This window comes from Spea bombifrons, chromosome 7, assembly GCF_027358695.1.
Source record: "Spea bombifrons isolate aSpeBom1 chromosome 7, aSpeBom1.2.pri, whole genome shotgun sequence".
In the NCBI taxonomy this organism is placed as follows: Eukaryota; Metazoa; Chordata; class Amphibia; order Anura; family Pelobatidae; genus Spea; species Spea bombifrons.
This window is the reverse complement of record NC_071093.1, coordinates 34220921-34240766: the sequence shown is the minus strand read 5'-3', so window position 1 is coordinate 34240766 and position 19846 is coordinate 34220921. Positions and strand designations below refer to the sequence as shown.

At 36.6% G+C, this 19846-nt stretch overlaps 1 protein-coding gene across 1 annotated transcript in view; it reads left to right on the top strand.

Annotated features, from left to right (window-relative positions):
* Nucleotides 1-689: 689 nt before the first annotated feature.
* The window catches only part of CPS1 (carbamoyl-phosphate synthase 1), a 36509-nt gene continuing 17352 nt past the window's right edge, over nucleotides 690-19846 (top strand). The window contains exons 1-21 of the mRNA XM_053472322.1: nucleotides 690-854; nucleotides 3131-3240; nucleotides 3708-3852; nucleotides 4022-4111; nucleotides 5853-5909; nucleotides 6194-6286; nucleotides 7789-7878; nucleotides 8426-8554; nucleotides 8686-8792; nucleotides 9265-9406; nucleotides 9732-9809; nucleotides 9950-10048; nucleotides 10447-10542; nucleotides 10839-11028; nucleotides 12657-12814; nucleotides 13173-13301; nucleotides 14087-14231; nucleotides 14628-14838; nucleotides 15241-15439; nucleotides 15764-15940; nucleotides 16221-16339. Of these exons, the coding sequence (XP_053328297.1) occupies nucleotides 729-854; nucleotides 3131-3240; nucleotides 3708-3852; nucleotides 4022-4111; nucleotides 5853-5909; nucleotides 6194-6286; nucleotides 7789-7878; nucleotides 8426-8554; nucleotides 8686-8792; nucleotides 9265-9406; nucleotides 9732-9809; nucleotides 9950-10048; nucleotides 10447-10542; nucleotides 10839-11028; nucleotides 12657-12814; nucleotides 13173-13301; nucleotides 14087-14231; nucleotides 14628-14838; nucleotides 15241-15439; nucleotides 15764-15940; nucleotides 16221-16339 (2690 nt within the window). The 5' untranslated portion in view covers nucleotides 690-728. The remainder of the gene's footprint in view (nucleotides 855-3130; nucleotides 3241-3707; nucleotides 3853-4021; nucleotides 4112-5852; nucleotides 5910-6193; nucleotides 6287-7788; nucleotides 7879-8425; nucleotides 8555-8685; nucleotides 8793-9264; nucleotides 9407-9731; nucleotides 9810-9949; nucleotides 10049-10446; nucleotides 10543-10838; nucleotides 11029-12656; nucleotides 12815-13172; nucleotides 13302-14086; nucleotides 14232-14627; nucleotides 14839-15240; nucleotides 15440-15763; nucleotides 15941-16220; nucleotides 16340-19846) is intronic.

Sequence of the window (19846 nt, the reverse complement as noted above, 5' to 3'; positions counted from 1 at the left end):
GTCTCAGTCTGTCGTTTCTAGTTTTTTTATAACGTTTGAATGTATGTATTGCGAGAAGCTCAGCGTTATTTGTTGGCGCCATATAAATAAAAGATAATAATGAGTAAAGTTGTTGCTCCCCAACTAGAGTGGCTAAAATATTGCGTTTAGCAACAGGATTCCCAGGGTTTAGTAATGCACTTGTGCAGGTAATCTCTGTATCTCAAACACATGAAAAATGAAAGGGGCGCAGAAAACATATTATTTGAACCAGTGAAAGGACATTCGTGCAATCTCTGGATCTCTTGGTCCTTGAGACGTGATTTGGATAACTCTTCATCATGTGTTCCCAGTTAATTTAAAGGTAAAAAAAAGTCCTGATTTACTGTTAGGTCACGATAAAGAACAAATAATACGAATGCCACATGTCCGAAATAAGCATATGCATACTTTGCTAAAAAAATAAAAAGGACAAGGCTAGTAATGCAATGTGTTTGAACATCTCACGGGACAGATAATGGTTTACCTGTGTTGCAACCAAATCACAGCAAAGTCAAAATCATGCTGCAGTTTTGTTACAGCAAAAGGAGGAGCAAAGGTGAGGGTGGAGTCAAATTTCAATGTATTAAATGCCCCCATCAGTGCATATATCAGCAAAGGTGACCCAGCTTTTAGCCTCCTTTCCTGCCCCTCGGTCATCGTGCCTCTACTGCAAAAGAAGAGCGGAACAGCCCCACAGAATCCTAAAGATGACCAGGATTTTGTCCGTGTTTAAGGCTGTCAGGGCCTTAAAAGATGGGGCTGGGGTTCTCAACACAGCTGCCCATCGTCAATTGGGCTTTTCAAAGGCTGGAGTCCGGTTCATGAGTGTAAAGGTATATTAATGTTTCTTTTTGTAAAGGCGTATAGTAACAATGAGTAATCCTCTATTATTTTGTTTCATTTAACACATTTTTATTGTATATTGCTTTAGTTATGTACTATAGGTGTAATCATTGAGTATCGTTTTGGAATGTGCATTGCATTGAAGGAGTAGCAGCAGTGTTGGATATATCGATGACACTTCATAACATAAACTTTTTATTATTACACATAGAGCTTCATAACAAAACAAGTGCAGTGAGTTCAATATAAAAAATAATTCCATTATTCAAAGTTTAAAAAGTTAACTTATCATAACACCATAAAAATAAAAACTAAGATTCATTTTGATACAAAATACTCCATTCTGTGGCTTATCTACAGATGTTCTCCAGCAACTGGAACGTTAAGGGGAAAATGCAAGGGGCTGAAAAGTATAGCTGTGTATTCTGTATGGTTGCATGCCTTTCTTAGTTGTGTTATGTACAATAGGTATTTTAGGTTTTTCTGAATAAAAATAAAGGTAGCACACATCCATCAACACTGCCTACTTATTTATATATATATTCTAATTATTTTTTTTAGTACAAACTACAGGATATTTGGCAATAATAAGTGCTGAACATGCCAGGGGTAAATAATTTACCATCTGATCTATGATTTAAAAAAAATGAACATTTTATTTGTTTTTGTCAACAAGGTTAAATTGGATGGACTTTGTGTTTTTTCTGTTTGTTTTTTTTTTTATATTTGCATGCTCTATCAAAGTGAATGTCCATGGGGCTCTTATCAGTTAGAAAACATCCAAACTTTTCATATCCTGATGCCAAAACCGTACAAAGTTCAAACAGGATTAATATACACATCATGTTATAAGTGCAATAGTAGTCAATACGCATGAATTCATTTGTTTCCTTCAAGTGACATTTTGGATAAAATGTCTATTATGTTAAATTATCTTAAAATAAATGTAAATTAAACTGTAGTTTTTTTTATATACATGCAATTGATAACCTGTCTCTTTCCGTGGAGTGGATATATAGCAATTAATTGATGCAGCTCCCTAGCTGTTGCAGAACTTGTGCATCAATGGTTTCCATGTACCCATAGGCATCTCCCTCCTCTTATAGAATAATGGCTGAGCATCATGAGACGTACAGATCCACCACAGCTCGTTGGTTATCCTTATAACAGAATTAACAGAACAGAACAACTCATTATTTTGGGACTCGCTGTCAGCTTATCTGCATTATTCAATTTTATTATGCTGGTACTTCAACAGAAGTATATAGCCAGGCAATTAAAAATATGTATGCAAAGATGAATTATGATTTTAAATGATTATAGGGCCCCATTCATGCTCTCAAAATTCTGTGCATAACGAATTCACTATTAGAAGACTCAGTGGCATTTTTTAACTAAGGCAAGAGTTTGCAAGGAGGCTTCCAGCTTCAGCTCATCAACCTTGTTCTGCATTATGAAGGACACCTTAATGATGGCATATGCATTATGCAGGGCAAACTCATTTTATTCAGCTTCTAACAATTGTCTTGTCGTTCACTGTTTAGAAGCTCAAGGTTAATTATTATACATTTTTTTCAAGAGCCAAAGTTCAATTTAGTGAATAATGGGTGGGTTTAAACTATGTTAAGTAGTGTATACTTTCATGTGTGTCATATGAGAGAAGATGTCTCGGTTTAGTAGAGAGTTATTCCTTCTCACTTTAGCTGTGTTGTTTTATACTAACACTAGTTCTTTTGCTTCTTTCACAAAGGTGATTAAAGTATTGGTGTTAGGTACAAATCCCTCACAACCTATCAAAATGATGTTGAGATAGTAAATTAGCCCTACCATGAGCTGCAAGGGAGTGCGAACCAAGGATTCTGACTGCAGCCACTGTAATGAATATTAGGTCTAAAGGTGGAATAAACCTGACACCTCAGCCTTTAGAAACAGGACACCTATGGATTCTACACATTGCAGTTTGAAAAGCACTGCCCACCAGTATGTTGAACTTATCCACTGCCTTCATTGTGCATAAAGGTTATGGGTTTTACATAGTGCCGGGCAAGCCTTGTCACATTGACTTGCAGCGTGTAGTAGTCACCTAACCTAGTTGACCTAATGTATGAAGACGTTGAGGCAGTTCAATTGGCAAGATCTTTTCTCACTCAAATCAGAAGGTAAAACAGACACGGAGTAGTGGAAGGAGCGAAGAGGCAAAGCTGCGGCTGTTACTCTAACCCTATCACAATCATATCACGATTATGTTGTTGGTTTTGTGTTGCAGGCTCATACTGCTAATTTAGTGCTTGAAGATGGAACAAGGATCAAAGGATACTCTTTTGGGCATCCAGCCTCTGTAGCTGGAGAAGTCGTTTTTAACACTGGCTTGTCAGGGTTAGTACGTCTTTTCCAAATCTCGGAGTGTCTCCCGGGTTAAAGTGACAAAATGTCAGTGTGCAATCTGAAACGGACACGTGACATTCTACTCCTGTTTGCTTCCAGGTCCTTTAAATGTCCCTGAAATCCCAGTCTCAGTCTTAGCAATACGTTTTCATAAATTGGGATTTACAGTTCTCCGGGAATCATAGGTGTGTTAAGCTTGGGTTATCTTGCAGTCTGCACTGGTACATTTTACTTGGAGTCACTCACCAAACAATGGACCGGACTATCCTCAGAAATAAAAATGCAGCCTGATTCCTTATTTTCAGACTGATACATCCCATCCAAAGAATCTTAAACATTTAACTGATCACACCTGTAAGATCCTTCATAAGTTGTATTAAAGTTGGCTTCTTCAAGAGACCCTATAAGAAAGATTAGGTTTGGGAGCAGTTATTTACAGTAACACTTGATTTACCCAGGTATGTGGAAGCGATCACAGACCCAAGCTACCATGGCCAGATTCTCACCCTTACCAACCCAATCATTGGAAATGGAGGAGCACCAGACACCAAGGCGGTGGATTCATATGGTCTCATGCAATTCCTTGAGTCAGAGAATATTCAGGTACTACTACATGATGTTTGCTTTATGTCTTTCCTCACAGATATGTGAAATATATGATGGTTTACAGAAATTGCTGTGTAGTCAGAGTATTTTTTTAATTAGTCAGACCCAGTACCTTTGGGCCGTGGGTAGTAGGGTGATTGTATTATCCCTTCTTCTGTCTCTGTAGGTTTCTGGCTTGTTGGTTCTCGATTACAGCCATGAGTACAGTCACTGGAGAGCCGTCAAGTCTCTATCAGAATGGCTGCACGAGGAAAAGGTTTGTAACGTTTATTATGAAGAGATAATGGGGCACATCCTTTGGATGAAGAGATAAATTATGCTCTTTGGTTATATTGAATTATTACGATTTGGTACTTTATTTTGGTGAAAGTACAAACATTTACTTGTCATATCAAGATACCAACAACAAAAGGTAAGGATACAAACGGTATTAGATATAACATGGTCATTATGTGTATAATATTACAATATTGCCATCTGGTGGATCAAATTTTACAGTATAGTCTACAAATTCAATCTTTCTTAGGCTAGAATGCAATTTTTATTCTCTCTTTAAATAACAAAAAATATTTTGATTTTTAAATTAATATTATTTCCATAAAAAGTCATTTCTTTCCTCCACAATTACAAAGGAGCATTTCTTTAATCAGTTAAGGAAACATCTTTAAAGGCAAAGTCTACCTTCCCCCAAAACAGCTGGTTTCTGTCATCTCTGTCCCAAAACAGCTTATCTGTGCCATCTTTGTTTTTAAACAGCTTGTCTGTGCCATCTTTGTTTTTAAACAGCTTGTCTGTGCCATCTTTGCCCCCAAACGATCAGATGACCTCTACACTCTGTGTGCCGCTAGCTGCAGGTATTACACTCACCTAGCGGTTTTAAAGGGGCAAACAAGCTAGACAAGTGATTGCAGGGGAGGCCAGGTTGCAGTTGCGACGCAAGCGAACATGATTGTTATGCCCCTGGTCCCCTGGAAAAATATTTTTCTCTTTTAACATAAAACACAGTACTTTATACAGTAATGGAAGTCCGCATTGACAAAAACCTGCTTTTATCCAATTTTGCCCCAATAAACACTATCTGCAGACATGGGCTCTGCAATTGTTACCAGTAAAGTCACTTTGCTTGCTCCAATACCACACTGAGCTGATTCTTTATGGCAATGCTAATGAAGCCCTGCTTGTACAATGAAAGCCTTTCCTCCAAAGACTCCAATTAGTCAGAGCATCTGGTTGGGTGATTAATACTGAGCTATTTTATCACAAAGCAGTATGATAAGTAGACAGAGTGTTTGTTTGGTAGATTGGGCTAACATAACAGAGCTAGAACACAAAAATGACCAGTGTGCTGAAAACATTATATTATGAAAATGTCGAACCACTTAAAAATAAATAAATAAAAAATAGCACAGTCATTTAAAAAAAACATATTTTTAATCTGATACAAGTAACAAAAAAGCTCCCCTTCTGGGTCAATCTAGAATTTTTTTGACACTTTTGCAGCTAATCAGGAGGATCCACTGAATGGAAACCATACTTTAAAAAAAAAGATTTGCCTGATTATAATTAAGAATTTTTTTAGCCTAAAGCAGTAACTTTGCAAACATTTTGAAATAACAGGTTTTCTTACCACATCCACGCAATGTAATATTTTAAATCGCACTATTTAAGAAGCACTAAATTTCCTTGCAAGTTGCGGTAAAATCATAACCTAAACTCAGAGTATTAAATCATTGAAGCAATCCCCTCTTCTTAAATAATCGTCTGACATTTCAGACCATGCCAAATCTACCGTGCTTGTAATTCAATATAACCGGCTCCGATGTAGTAACTCTAAGGAGGTGATAAGAATACCTGTGTTGCTCGTAATAAAGTTTATTCTTTCGGCATATCGGAAATGGCCAATTTGAAAAGATGTGAAGGGTAATAGTTACTTTGGCATTCTGATGTTTTGGTCACCGTGTTACATTAACCTGTTCCTGGCGTGTCTTTTTCATCAGATCCCTGCACTTTGTGGAATTGACACAAGAATGCTGGCTAAAAAGATTCGAGACAAGGTACGATGATCACGATGAGAACTTATATGCTACTTGACTAACAAAAAAGTATACTAAAAGGGAAATAGTGATCCTACTCCTGCCAATAATTCTAGAACTCGGCAGATTTGGTTTATTTTGTCGGTTATGTCTAACTTGGTTTATTATTTGCTAACCACACTAGAATTGTCGGTTTGGTTATTTGTAGATCTGTTTAGTTGATGGGGAATTGCTGCAACTTTAAGAACCCACCACTTCTGATTTCCAAATAAATTGTGATTTAGTTATTGAATGTATTTTTGTAGGGCACAGTGCTGGGAAAAATTGAATTTGAAGGACAGCCTGTGGAGTTTGTAGATCCTAACGTAAGGAACCTGATTGCTGAAGTATCAACAAAGGTTAGTAAAAGTGTTTTCAATACTGTGTGTTCATATGTCATGAGAAACTACATTACATCCTTCAGAAACAGGCATAACGGGGTTACACAAGTTTAATTAGTTTCAGAACTGATCAAGTATTAATATTCCTGTGGAAAAAAATAGTTACACATTTTCCTTACCCAACACCTTTTTATTTATTACTTTTATTTGTTGTGTGCTTATCTATGATTTATTTAGTATTTGTGTCTGTCATGTGTCTTATCCATGTCCAAGTGACAATTAGCCATATAAAATCCAGAAGGAAATGAACACTAAAAACTATACTCACTAATCAGTGATTCAACTCCTAGGACACGTAGTACTAACCACTCAACTTTGTGTACATATTTAGCGAATGTAACACAGAACTCTATTTTTTGTTTAAAATCACTGCTTGTCTAAAGAGATCAAACCTCTGGGCTGCCAATTGAGATTAAAATAATTAAATTAGGTTCAATTAAGCTAAACTAGCTGTAAAAATGTGTCCATATCCCCTTGATACAAACTAAACAGGGATACATAGCTTTATATATATATATATATATATATATATATATATATATATATATATACTGTATATATATATATAATTAAAACTCTTACACGTTATCATCACATTGATATTGTTTGCATACTAATTTAAGTACTAATATGTATATATATATATATAATATTGTTTATATGACAAATACTAGAATGACAAATACTTTTTTTATACGTATAGTTGGCCAACCTTCATTGAGTAACACGTAGCATCATATAAACTTTCAACATTTCAGAGACTCATGTGGTCCTCATGATAATACATATTACCACAAATGATAATTGATTTAATGATAAAATAATAATGAAAGCTGCATATGAATATGAAATCAGTTGCACAGAGTCTGCTTTTGTTTTCTAATGATCACAATAAGAACACCAGGTTATGTTTAGTTAATGAGGCTGGCTGTTGTGAGGTGTTAACATAACACATTTTCAAGAGATCTCAGAGACAAAAGGAGGAATATTTTATAGCAGCGTCTTCCAGGCTTAAAAAGCCATCTAGTAAAATAAAGTTGACAATAATGGAATTTACCAATGGCAGTAATTAGCAAACACTGTAATCTGTCTGCTTTAGTGACAAACAGCCACTTAATAAAAACCAGCGTGAGGTGCATTTGTTTTCAGCTAGAGCCAAAAATTGATTTCTTAACATCTGCTTCTGCCTCTTTCATTAAGGAACTGTTCACACCAATAAAAGCCCTCGGAAAATATTTTACGGGATTAGGTTTGGAGAAAGAGTTTATTAGTTCCATCCAGTATGCGTTATATGCGCCAGTTCTAATCAAGGCTGCCTCCCGCCGTCCCTCGGGGCCAAAGAAATGTACCCGTAGAAAGCGCGAAGAAGTCTTAAACCGTATAAGCTCATCTTATTTGTGAAAAAGATTATTTGCAAGTGATATAATTACACGACTTCACATTTATTTCTGTAATTCTAGGAGGCCAAAGTTTTTGGCAAAGGGAATCCAGTGAGAATCGTGGCCGTGGACTGTGGTGTCAAGCATAACATCATCCGCCATCTGGTGAAGGTAAATATGTTTCTATTTGGAATATGTTACAAACATTTCTTCTCGTCTCAAACTCGTCTAACAAACCTAAAACTATCTTAAAATACAAGTTAATTGGATTGAAGTAAAAAATGTCAATGTTCTGAGGCTGATATTTAACATTGGTGGCTATACAAAGTTAAGTAATTTCTTTTTAGCTTCTACTTTGTTTAAATACAACATTCATAGGAACATATAAAGTCCCAAATTAGATTGTATGACGTATTTACAACGCAAGGCACCAAGGTTCAGTTCCATTGCTAGAGTAAGAAATCTATATTGGTTGTTGGCTATACGTGTGCAGTTAGAGACCGACGACTTAAATCAAATCCTTTGTTCGCTCTCTTGTGTAGAAGAATTGGCTTATGTTATTTGGTCTACACTTTGAACTGAATAAATGTAGAATGGGATTAAGTATTTCATCTCTTTACCGCATTTACTTGTTGTCCTCTGCTGAGCTAAAGACTCCATGGAAATGCTCGTGGGAGTAACTACATTGTTGAACAATGTTTTCTCCATTTCAATGCAGAGGGGAGCAGAAGTACATCTTGTTCCATGGAACCATGACTTCTCCAAAATGGAATACGATGGGCTTTTTATTACAAGTGGACCAGGAAACCCAGAGCTTGCACAGCCACTCATTCAAAACCTCAAAAAGGTAAGTCAATGGTTATGGTCTTCACTGGCACTAGTTCCATACAGTATACAAGCATAACTGACTGGTCATGCAACAATATTAAATATGACCAAGTCCTAAGAATGCTAAGCTTTGGGGGGTTTTATCTTCAGGTCTTCAAGAGTGATCGACCTGAGCCAGTGTTTGGTGTCTGCATGGGAAATGAAATTGCGGCTTTAGCAGCAGGTGGCAAAACTTACCGGCTGCCCATGGCAAACAGGTACAGGTTAAAGCTCAGATGAACTAAATCCAAACTCCAATTAGGTTTATCATTAGAATATACAGTAACTGGTTATACATCAGTGTTTCTATAGGTCCCTCATAGCACCCCCACTGTGAAATTATAGACATTAAAAGGGAATATTTCCAGCTGAAATGTTATGTTTCTTATCCAGGGATGTAGCTCTAACTGAATATTATATCAAATCTATACATTTGCCAGTTTGTGCAATGGTTCTTTACCACTGCTAAAAACATGGATCACAGTATTTCTCATTTAACTTAGTTTAAGCTTTCAAGACCTCAGAGGTTTCCTGATATAAACAGACTTTTACAGACTTTTAGTCACAAAATGAAACTGTAATGAACATTATGTAGTTTTAAGGAAGATGGTAATTATTTTTTATACCCATGATCATAAAAAGTGTTCTAGCTTTTAGAGAAAACATAATTTTGTGTGAATTGTGCTGCAGGGGACAGAATCAGCCTGTTATGAACACAATGAATGGTCAAGCCTTTATCACTGCCCAGAACCATGCCTATGGTGTAGACAGCAAATCTCTGCCTGCGGGATGGAAACCACTGTTTGTGAACATCAATGATCAGAGCAATGAGGTAAGAAGGCAAATCACGCCATTTTATCTGCTGTGAACCGACAAAAACATGGCCAACCCAGTAGCTTGTAGTTGAAGGCAGGTGACTAGTGACTTCTTCTTCATTGGACAATCCAAATAGTCAAAACCACTCTCAATTCCACCTCTAAACCAAATTCTTCCATCTCCCGTATGATGATAGATACATCACCAGTGGGAGGAACATTGTCAACTTCGCTATTTTGAGATGTGTACATGACATTGTTTTTTGGTTCAGGGTACACAACATAAAATAATATTGTTGCATTAGATTTCTTTTTAAGCTTAACCTGTATTTCTGTTTACAGGGAATTATGCATGAGACCAAACCAATTTTCACAGCACAGTTCCACCCTGAGGCCAACCCTGGACCCACTGACACAGAGGTACGTGCCTAAATCTCCAGGTATCATTCACTTACTGCTACGGGAAATTCTGTGATCAAAATATAATGTATCCATCATTGCATTTGTCTCTAACACAATTACTCTTCTACATTTCACTCTATATTTTTTTTTTATTTCAGTTCCTTTTTGATGTTTTTATGTCAATGATAAAGAAGGGTAAAGGCACTACTTTGGCTTCAGTAATGCCCAAACCAGGCCTGGAATCTAAACGGATTGAGGTATGATCATTCTTCCAGTCTTCCAGTCTAGGGTAATTTATAACAAGAACTGTAGAATGAAAGACATAGTGAAAACACCGGTGTTCCTTTACAGAATTAAATCTGTCAGTTAATTCATGTCCCTGTCTGTTTTAAATATGTTCTTCCCTAATCAAAATCAACTATTACATTCAAATCCTACGGCAAGAGGTAAATGTCTTTAACCATTACACTTATTACTGTTTTCATTGTAATTTCCTTTAACGTTCAACTAATGAGAGTTTTGAAATTGATAAAATCACATCTCTCATCTGTCTTAAATGAAAGCAATTTAAATTAATTTCATTTTTTTGGCCTCAAGGCTTGGCTCATTTTCCATGTTCAGTTGTTCATAGGTCTTTAAATCTTCCAATTTGTAGGTGTCTAAAGTCCTTATCTTGGGCTCTGGAGGTCTTTCCATCGGACAGGCGGGAGAGTTTGACTATTCTGGATCTCAGGCTGTGAAGGCTATGAAGGTGAGACCAGAGACCGGACTATCATTTTCTATATGGGATAAAGGTTTTATACTTTCAATCTGATATTAACAGAAACCGTGCAGTGTTTTGGTAAGAGTTTGGAATAACTTTTTTTTCTCAAAGTTCCATTACCACAAAAATTAAAAAAAACACTTTGGGAAAATGTTGCGTTCTCCATCAGACTCATCACTGGAATTTTACGTCATTAACAGTTGCAACTACACTTACAATTAATGGATTGTTTGTTGTGTGGTACATTTGTTTCTCTGATTTCCTAACACAAATGTTGTTCACAGGAAGAGAATGTAAAAACGGTTCTCATGAATCCCAACATCGCTTCGGTGCAGACCAATGAGGTTGGCATTAAGCAGGCCGACACAGTATATTTCCTGCCCATTACACCACAGTTTGTCACTGAGGTCATCAAGACGGAAAGACCCGATGGTATCATTCTGGGCATGGGTGGCCAGACTGCCCTGAATTGTGGTATGTATGCAACTAACTTCTGGGGCTTACCTGTAATTTTATTGGCTTACAAAACAATATAGACAAAACATTTTTCTGTTCGCCGTTGATAATGTCAAGAGCAGTTAGAGTGAGTAAGCCTAGAACAGTGTTTCCTCCGCTCCTCGGAGTGTACTAAAGCAAGCACCCAACATTCCCAACTGTAATGTTTTAAAACACACCATACTTTCTCGGAAACCTTTGCAAACATGACATTTCATAGAACTTCAATGGCCCTTCAAGAAGACCCTGCACAGCATTCACCAATGAAATAACCACAACGACCATGGGCTTCAGGTGTCCGCTCTTATTTTCGCTTTCTTCTCCAGCAGGGATTACTTTTTTTGTGTTCTATAAAAGGATTTAGGTTTACATATTGGGCTTTCAGTTTGTAACACATTCGATGAGTAGATAATTGCATTCAAATGGCTGTTAAACTACAGCCCTGATGATCTTTCACGAACATGTTGGCAGCCAAGGAAGAACCGTGGGCTTGAATATCTGTTCCCACACACAAGGAAATGCCCATTTCACAGATTGTATGAGGGTCTTAAGCTACCAAGGAACAGCATTTGAAATATAAATTTTCTACAGGGGTGTTCATTAATGCTTTTATATTCGAGTATAAAAGCCCTGTCCGAATTAAATTTATATTTATTTATAATGATAAAAAGTAATCTACAAACTGCTACACGAGAAACAGACCTATATCCATAAATTACTACTTTGCTAATGATGGGGTTTATATCACCTTCAATATGCCACATTGTGCTTTGCTTTTTCTATGAAACCTGTAATCTACACGCCATTTTTGAGAGTCTTTTAAAGCAAACATACTATTTTATGTCAGCGGAATGAAAAATACCACTTAAACCCCTAATAGTGTGACATGTGTAAATACACTTTAAAATTGAACGAGAACACTTAAAAATCACTTTAAATACACGTTTGGACTAAAGGCTCTCATTTTCCGTTTCTTACCTTGCACTCAAGCACTGCTTAGTTGCAGGGCAATGAACACAAAAAAAGGCAGCTTTAGTAATAATACCTTACTCTAGTAGAAATGGTATACCTGTATTTATTGAATCACGTACTGGTTTGTAAATATGCTTACTTTACTTAATTTGCAGGTAGAGAGTAGATATAGATGAATCCATTCATACTAAGCCCTCGAGCAGTATAGTATAGTCTATAGACTTCTGTGTCTGTGTTATCGATAGGGAACGGTGCTGCAGAAGATAGAAGCATAGAAACGTAGTCCCATAGTGAGTTAAACTCTACTGCTTCTGCTGGGAGGCTATATGTAATTATGTTGCTGTATAAATCCAAAGTAAATATGATGGTTTTATATAAATCAATACATTATAATACTCAATAATCATCATATTTATTATCTCTGTAAGACTGGAAGAGTGGTCCGTGTTCTATTATTAATAAAAAAAAATATATATAGTGCCATCATTTTCCGTAGCCCTGTACAATGGATAGACAAGACATAAAATAGTATATAACACAACAATTTGACTTACAGATACAACAGGTGAGGAGGGCCCTGTAATCTTGCATGGAGACGTATGCTCCTTTTAAAATCTGTTTTGATCCCTGGATAGGTGTGGAGCTGTTCCAGCGAGGAGTGCTGAAAGAATACGGGGTCAAAGTTCTCGGAACCTCTGTGGAGTCCATCATGGCCACAGAAGACAGGCAGCTTTTCTCTGACAAATTGACAGAGATTAATGAGCACATTGCTCCGAGCTTCGCTGTGGAATCGGTAACGTTCTCTCTTGTCCTACAATGGCTAATAGAAAATCAGAGCCGGATACATTAGTAATCATATAGTTGTTTTATAGATGGATTTTCATTACATATACACTTTGACTGCAAGCGATAATAACTATGCAGGACTGGTTTACCGTTTTCATTTATTCTGTGTTGTAAGTCTATATCATAAACCAAGCACAGCTCAGAAACATTCTCCAATTTCACCGGCTAGTCTCTAGCTATTTGTTTTGTTTTTTATGAACTTTCTTGGCAATAAACTAATAAACCAAGATTCAATTATGATTGTCTGTAACGTAATTGTAATGAAATCCAGAAATGTTTAGCCTATTCTATTTCTGTATTTGTAGGTGAACGATGCACTGGACGCAGCAGAAAAAATTGGCTATCCTGTCATGATTCGATCTGCGTATGCTTTGGGTGGTTTGGGGTCAGGACTATGTCCAGACAAGGAAACACTCACTGACTTGGCAACAAAGGTAAAAAAAAACAAGCCCTTAAGGACTGGAAAATTAGCTCCCAAGCATTACATTCAACCCTCTCAAAACTACCATACAATTTAAGTACTCTATGTACTCACTTAATGGACAAGAAGCACCCTGGCTGACTGCAAATGCTAAAAGAATATCCGGAGTTGAAAAAAACTAAAATGGATAAAGTAAATCCGAATATATAGAAATATAAAATACAGCATTGAAACGGAGGGAGCTTGTACTGAATGAAGTACTTAGAAATAATAATGTTGTATGGGGTCATAGTAACAATCAGGAAATACTTTAGGGGTAAAGCAAGGCCAGAGCAGGGTTAATGTAAAAACAATACTGTAAATATAAAAAAGCAATTGCAAGAATCTTGAATTAAATGTTCTTCAAAGGAAATACTAACTTAATTACTGTAATTAGTGTTTTTTCTCCAGCCTGTAGCTTTAGTTCTCATTAGTTTCTGGAGGAAGCACTGTTCTTCTGTGAACTAATCCTGTTATAGTAATTTAGGGGCTAAAAAATTAAATAAATATAAAAACATTATTACAACAACAACTTTTTGTATTTTGTGGGATATCACATATGTAAGAGGTGGGAATTACCGGTATATACCTACAGCAACAATAAGGACACTAAAACTTTTCCTTTTTAGATATCATTTCATAATGCATGTTATGATTACAATTTATGACTAGGGGTTGTTTATAAAAATACTCCTAGTTTTCTTTGTTTGGCATGTTGTAGTTATATAATTGTCTTATTTCCATCCTTCTTTTCTTCAGGCCTTGGCAATGACCAACCAGATTCTAGTGGAGCGTTCCGTTGTTGGCTGGAAGGAAATTGAGTATGAAGTGGTAAGAGATGCTGCCGATAACTGCGTCACAGTGTGCAATATGGAGAACGTGGATGCCATGGGTGTACACACAGGTATTGCTGGCCTGCTTGCAAAGATCTTATGGCTCAATTGCCAAACATAAACCTGTATCTGTTTTACCCCAAAGCATTGATTGCTCCCCAATTGAAGAGTAGTAGTTTGCCCACCCAGATCCAAGAGAGATATAATAATCTGAATTGTCAAGGAATAATAAATGCACATAAAAAATTGAATTTACTTCTGTATCCAGCCAGTTGATTGCTTGTTTTCTGTTTTGTGACATGCAATTCCAAACCTGAGATTTTATAATTTAAGAGTTACTGTTATTTTTCCCTAGTCTAAAATAGTCTTCCTTTAAATTGATTTAAATATTGTGTTGTAATTGGCTGCAATGGTTAACTGCTTGTGTATCTAATGCATCATTTCATTTTTTTTTTACTAATGAATAGGGGATTCTATTGTGGTGGCTCCATGCCAGACGCTATCCAATGAGGAAGCCCAGATGTTAAGAGCCTGTTCCATCAAGGTCGTGCGCCACTTGGGAATTGTTGGAGAATGTAACATTCAGTTTGCCCTGCACCCAACGTCATTGGAATACGTCATCATTGAAGTCAACGCTAGGCTCTCCCGAAGCTCTGCTTTGGCTTCCAAGGCTACTGGGTAATATTATGGTTAAGAGTTGGGCCTTTCATCATAATTGGGTAATGTCAAGGGAGTAAAGCTTACTTTTTTGAGTATCACAATTAATAATATCCCAGTAAGGTCACATGTATTCTCACTTGTGGTAAAGTGTACTGTTCACTTACACATTTTGTAATATATTAGGTATATTTGAAAAACTTAGCTCCTCTTAATTCATTGTGTTTATGAAGTTACATTGAAAAAAAACAAAAAAAATATTATTAAAGATCATACTCTATACACCAGTTGTGATTGTAATCATGAATGAAATATAGGGCATGTTATGTTTGGTGTACATTACATATCGTTGGATAAATAAACCATATTGTAAAACAATGCTATACATTTAGATGAAGGTAGAAACTATTGTTCTTCTCACAGATATCCATTGGCCTTCATTGCTGCTAAAATTGCCTTGGGCATCCCGCTGCCTCAGATAAGGAATGTTGTATCAGGGAAGACCACAGCCTGCTTTGAACCCAGTCTGGATTACATGGTAACCAAGATACCTCGATTTGATTTGGACCGTTTCCACGGAGCCTCTGGATTGATCGGTAGCTCCATGAAGAGTGTTGGAGAGGTATTGAATAACAATGTGATATAAATAAAAATCCATATCAGTTCATGATGATCGCTTCTATGTTCCCCTTCCAGATATATCGGAAAATGGCTATGCCTGGTATATATTATTTTTGAAAATATTTGTTTTACGAAAATATAGAAAATATTTGGTTAACACTGCACGACAAAGGCAACATATAAATATTTTACAAATGTGTGTCAGAATTCTAATTCAATAGGTTTCCCTTAAATGCAACATAACCCAAATAAGATGCAAGTATGATCATGTCGCTGTTTACTATTACATATAAAAGATTAAACTTGTTTTGATGTCTTTGTGCAGGTCATGGCCATTGGTCGTACATTTGAGGAAAGTTTCCAAAAGGCCCTCAGAATGTGTCACCCCTCGGTGGATGGCTTCACCTCCAATCTTCCACTGAATAAATCATGGTCTGAAGATGTGAATCTAAGAAAGGAAATGGCTGAACCAACTAGCACCCGCGTCTACAGCATGGCTAAGGTGATGACAGAGAGGTCCATAGAGAGGGAGTTGGTATACTTAAGCACAAATATAGGAGCCATGAGTCTCGGTAATAGGAAAAACACCTTTGGACGGAAATAAACTCCAAATATCTACATCATGTAGACATGCCATGTTAGGATTTAAAATATCTCCAATATTAATAGTTAAGAGTATACTTTTTTCTCTTTAAAAAAATGTTTAAAAGTCTGTGGGTTGTATTTTTTTTGTTGCTGAAGTGTCTGCTTTACCAGCATCCAAATGCTTTGCTTGGTTTTAGGCCCTTGAAACTGGCATCCCTATTGATGAGATCTACAACCTTACAGCCATCGACAAATGGTTCCTTTATAAGATGCAAGGCATCCTGAACATGGAGAAGACTCTCAAATCAAGCAAAAGGTATAAGTTCATGGGTTATATAAGTATATGGCTCACCACCCATATACATAGGACACTTCAAGGTGCAATATGTATAGATGGAACAAATCATAAAATACTAATGAAACACCGTAAATGAATTATATGTATCACATAAGTATCACATTTCTACATATGTTCTTACAAACATACGTGTGTTTTAAGTCAACACAAAACTTAGGGGGTTTTCTGGTCAGACACGAAGAGGACTACATTCTAGTGGAATAAAACATTAGCACTTTTCATAAAAAAGCCACTCACAAGGAGTATAGGTAAGCAGAGCATTCCAAAGACCTTAGCGTTCCACAGCCATAGCTTGCCACAACTGATGCTTATGGAGAGGAGCGTGCCCTCATGCCACATATATGTAAAGAAACTTCAGCGTGTCATTATTTGTTTCACATTTATGTCACATATGTTGTTGTCAGAAACAGCAGGCGTATACAAATGAGGAAGCCCATGTAATCATGGGTAATGAATCAAAAAGCGATGTAACTTTGGGTGCATGTCGTAGACGTGCCTATATCGGCATATTTCACAACCGTCTCTTCAGCCAACCCAGAACCCAAGCACGATAACTAATAAAGTCAACACTATGCTTTAATGTTACATCGATTTAGTTTTTTTGATTACTGTATGCCGCCAATATACGGTAATTCCAACAGCATCTAAATAGTCCACAGAAGGCAAAGCTGAAAAATGTACAACAAGAGGCAGCCCTCCAAGAATCTAAATCTGTTAAAAATAAGCCTTTCTTGGTTATAGCAAACTATATTCTCAAATAAGCAGATGCACGCACAGGTGGCTGGGATTTAGATATGTGGGTAGCCGACATACTCTCTTGAACTGATTTAGTGCGAGAGCACAAATAATTCACTTAACCTCATCAGTACTTGGCAGACAATAAGATGAATGCTAGCCAGGCAGATAGAACCCAAGATAGGCTGAGGATGAACTGATCAGGCTGCTTAAGTTATTGGATGTCTGGTATCATGGATATTGTTTTAATACGTTTGATTACATCAACATGAGACATTTATATGCGGATTGTGATGCAAACAAATACTGTCTTGCCAAGTAGTGTGTTAACTCTTAAGTTAGCTAATGAAACTGTATATTACATATCACATTTTAACTAAGTGTGCCTTGGGGAAAGCAATTCACTTGAACGTTTTCTGTTGTAAATTTCCATGACTTGGCTGAGTGACTTATGCAAGTACAGAGAATATGCAGCCTCTTCATAAACGATTAACCCCTAAAAAGCCACAGAATGGACATGGCCAAGCATTGTTATGGCTCCTGCGGAAATTAAGGTCAAAACATATTTTAAGCTACTTATTCAATGCATGGTTGTCAAGACAAAACCCTGGCTGGTTAACCTTTTAGTTCCTATCATCACCAATGATAAATGCATATTTATGCATGGTGCTAGGGCCCATTTTGTCACACGATTCAAACTATTTTGTTTACAGACCCCCCCTCAAGAATAAGGAACCTCTGAGCTTATCATTCTCAGGACAGTAAATCCCAACCCTTTGGTTTAATTTGGATTTTAATTATATTCACTGGTAGGAAACAGATTCATTGGAGAAAGATTTTTTGCACGTTACAGCTGCATGGTTGGGTTACAGGCTTTGAGTGTAATATTGATGCTACGCCATCTTCTCTTTATTATATACAGACTCTACAAATCTATTTGAGCAGCTTGTAGAATGTTCTTTCCATCCGTACATTTTTCTCCATCTCCATTTAAGATGATGATAATTTCTTCATAAATCTGAAGGTGTCTTTTAGTGTCTATATAAAAAGCAGAGGGACAGATAACAGTAAATCTGTGTGACTGGCTGTATATTATCCCAGGCAGCTTGCTGACTCCCTTTGCCCTCTCATATTTTATGAGATTTTTTCCGATCCTCCCTTGTTAAGTTATTGTCTGTTCCTCTGGCTCTTTTTTTTTCTCCATTTCTCATTTTTCCCATTTTTTTTATGGCCACAAGAGGACACTCCAGACTCAAAGAATGTAACACAAATGAAGTGAGTTTGAAGAAACAGTGGGTTTTTTTTTTATGTGTACACATTAAACCGTATTCAATAGTCACTAATAGAATAGACAGAAGAGAAAGCGGTGTGCTTATATACTCGCCCAATTTTGATTTCTAGATGTCTTTTTTCAAACCTCTGTGATTTAGTGGGAGTATATCAGTAGCTAGCAAGAATAGGGCACTATATTCCCAAGGGAGGGCTAGTAATTAGCTGGGGGGGGGCAGTTACTCTGCCCCCAGAGCTGTTCTGGTTTAGAGATACCGGGTCCTACCCACACTGAAAAATCAATGGTGCGGAGTATTCAAAGTCAGCTCAATGTAAGGATCAAAAATAATCTAGTATTAGAATGCTGTTAACGAAGAACACTCTATTAATAAGGATACCTTGAAACGATAATACACTGGCCAGGTTTATATATGCCCCTAAGCACATCATCTGTTGTGCCCCCACACCACTTAAAAATAATTAAAACGTGTTATGGAAAAGGGCATGAATGGAACAGTTGGAGCTTTTCCAGAAATAGCATAACTTGTTTGAAAATAGTGGCTGTATTATACAGTTTATTCGAACATTTCCAATAGCAGAAAAACACATTTTAAAGCAGATTTTCCATTTTTTTAAAAATCCTACATTTTACAGTTCAGTACACTAAATAAAACCATATAATTGAATTTAAGTTTCACAAATATTTATGCATCAAAACCCCATGTTATAGGAATACCAGGAGACCAGATATCTTATTATTCCTCCCCATTATGTTATCCTTGCCCCTGTTGGCACGCTGCTCATTGTTATCTGGTTTAGGCTGTGGTAACCGATTAGATATGCTAACCTGGCCACTTTATGCCACCAATCTCATCATCCCAGAGCAAATCTTTGAAACTAGATATCTTAAACAAATTACACTTTACTGAAAAGCTAAAAAGATAAAAATGTAGGTGGTTTGATAAATTAATTTAGTTTTGCTTAAAGTTACTACATTTTTTATTATCTTTTATACTGACATTATTACAAAGAAAACACTACATTATACAATGATTTATAATCAACACATGAATACTGGATTGGACTATTGAATTAAACACATGGGAAAATATGACTGGATTCAGAATCCAGAAGGAATTACTCAGCTTTGAAATTCTGCCAGGATAGTGACATTTTTAAACTTCATTTACTTCATGTAAATGTGTTATCATCAAATTTAACTTGGCAAGAAAAAACAATATGGCTGCGCCCTGCATCTTCAGAGTTGTAATTTTACTAATTGGTTAATCTTTAATTAGTCAACAGACATGAGGACACACATGCATGTGTTATTCATTTCAAAATGGCGGACGTGGCTACCTTAATGTTGAGCATGTTAAAGTGGCGGAGCAATGCATTTTTATTGAATACCGGGACATATTACATATTCACCACAAAGGGCTAAAAGATTTTACTTTAATG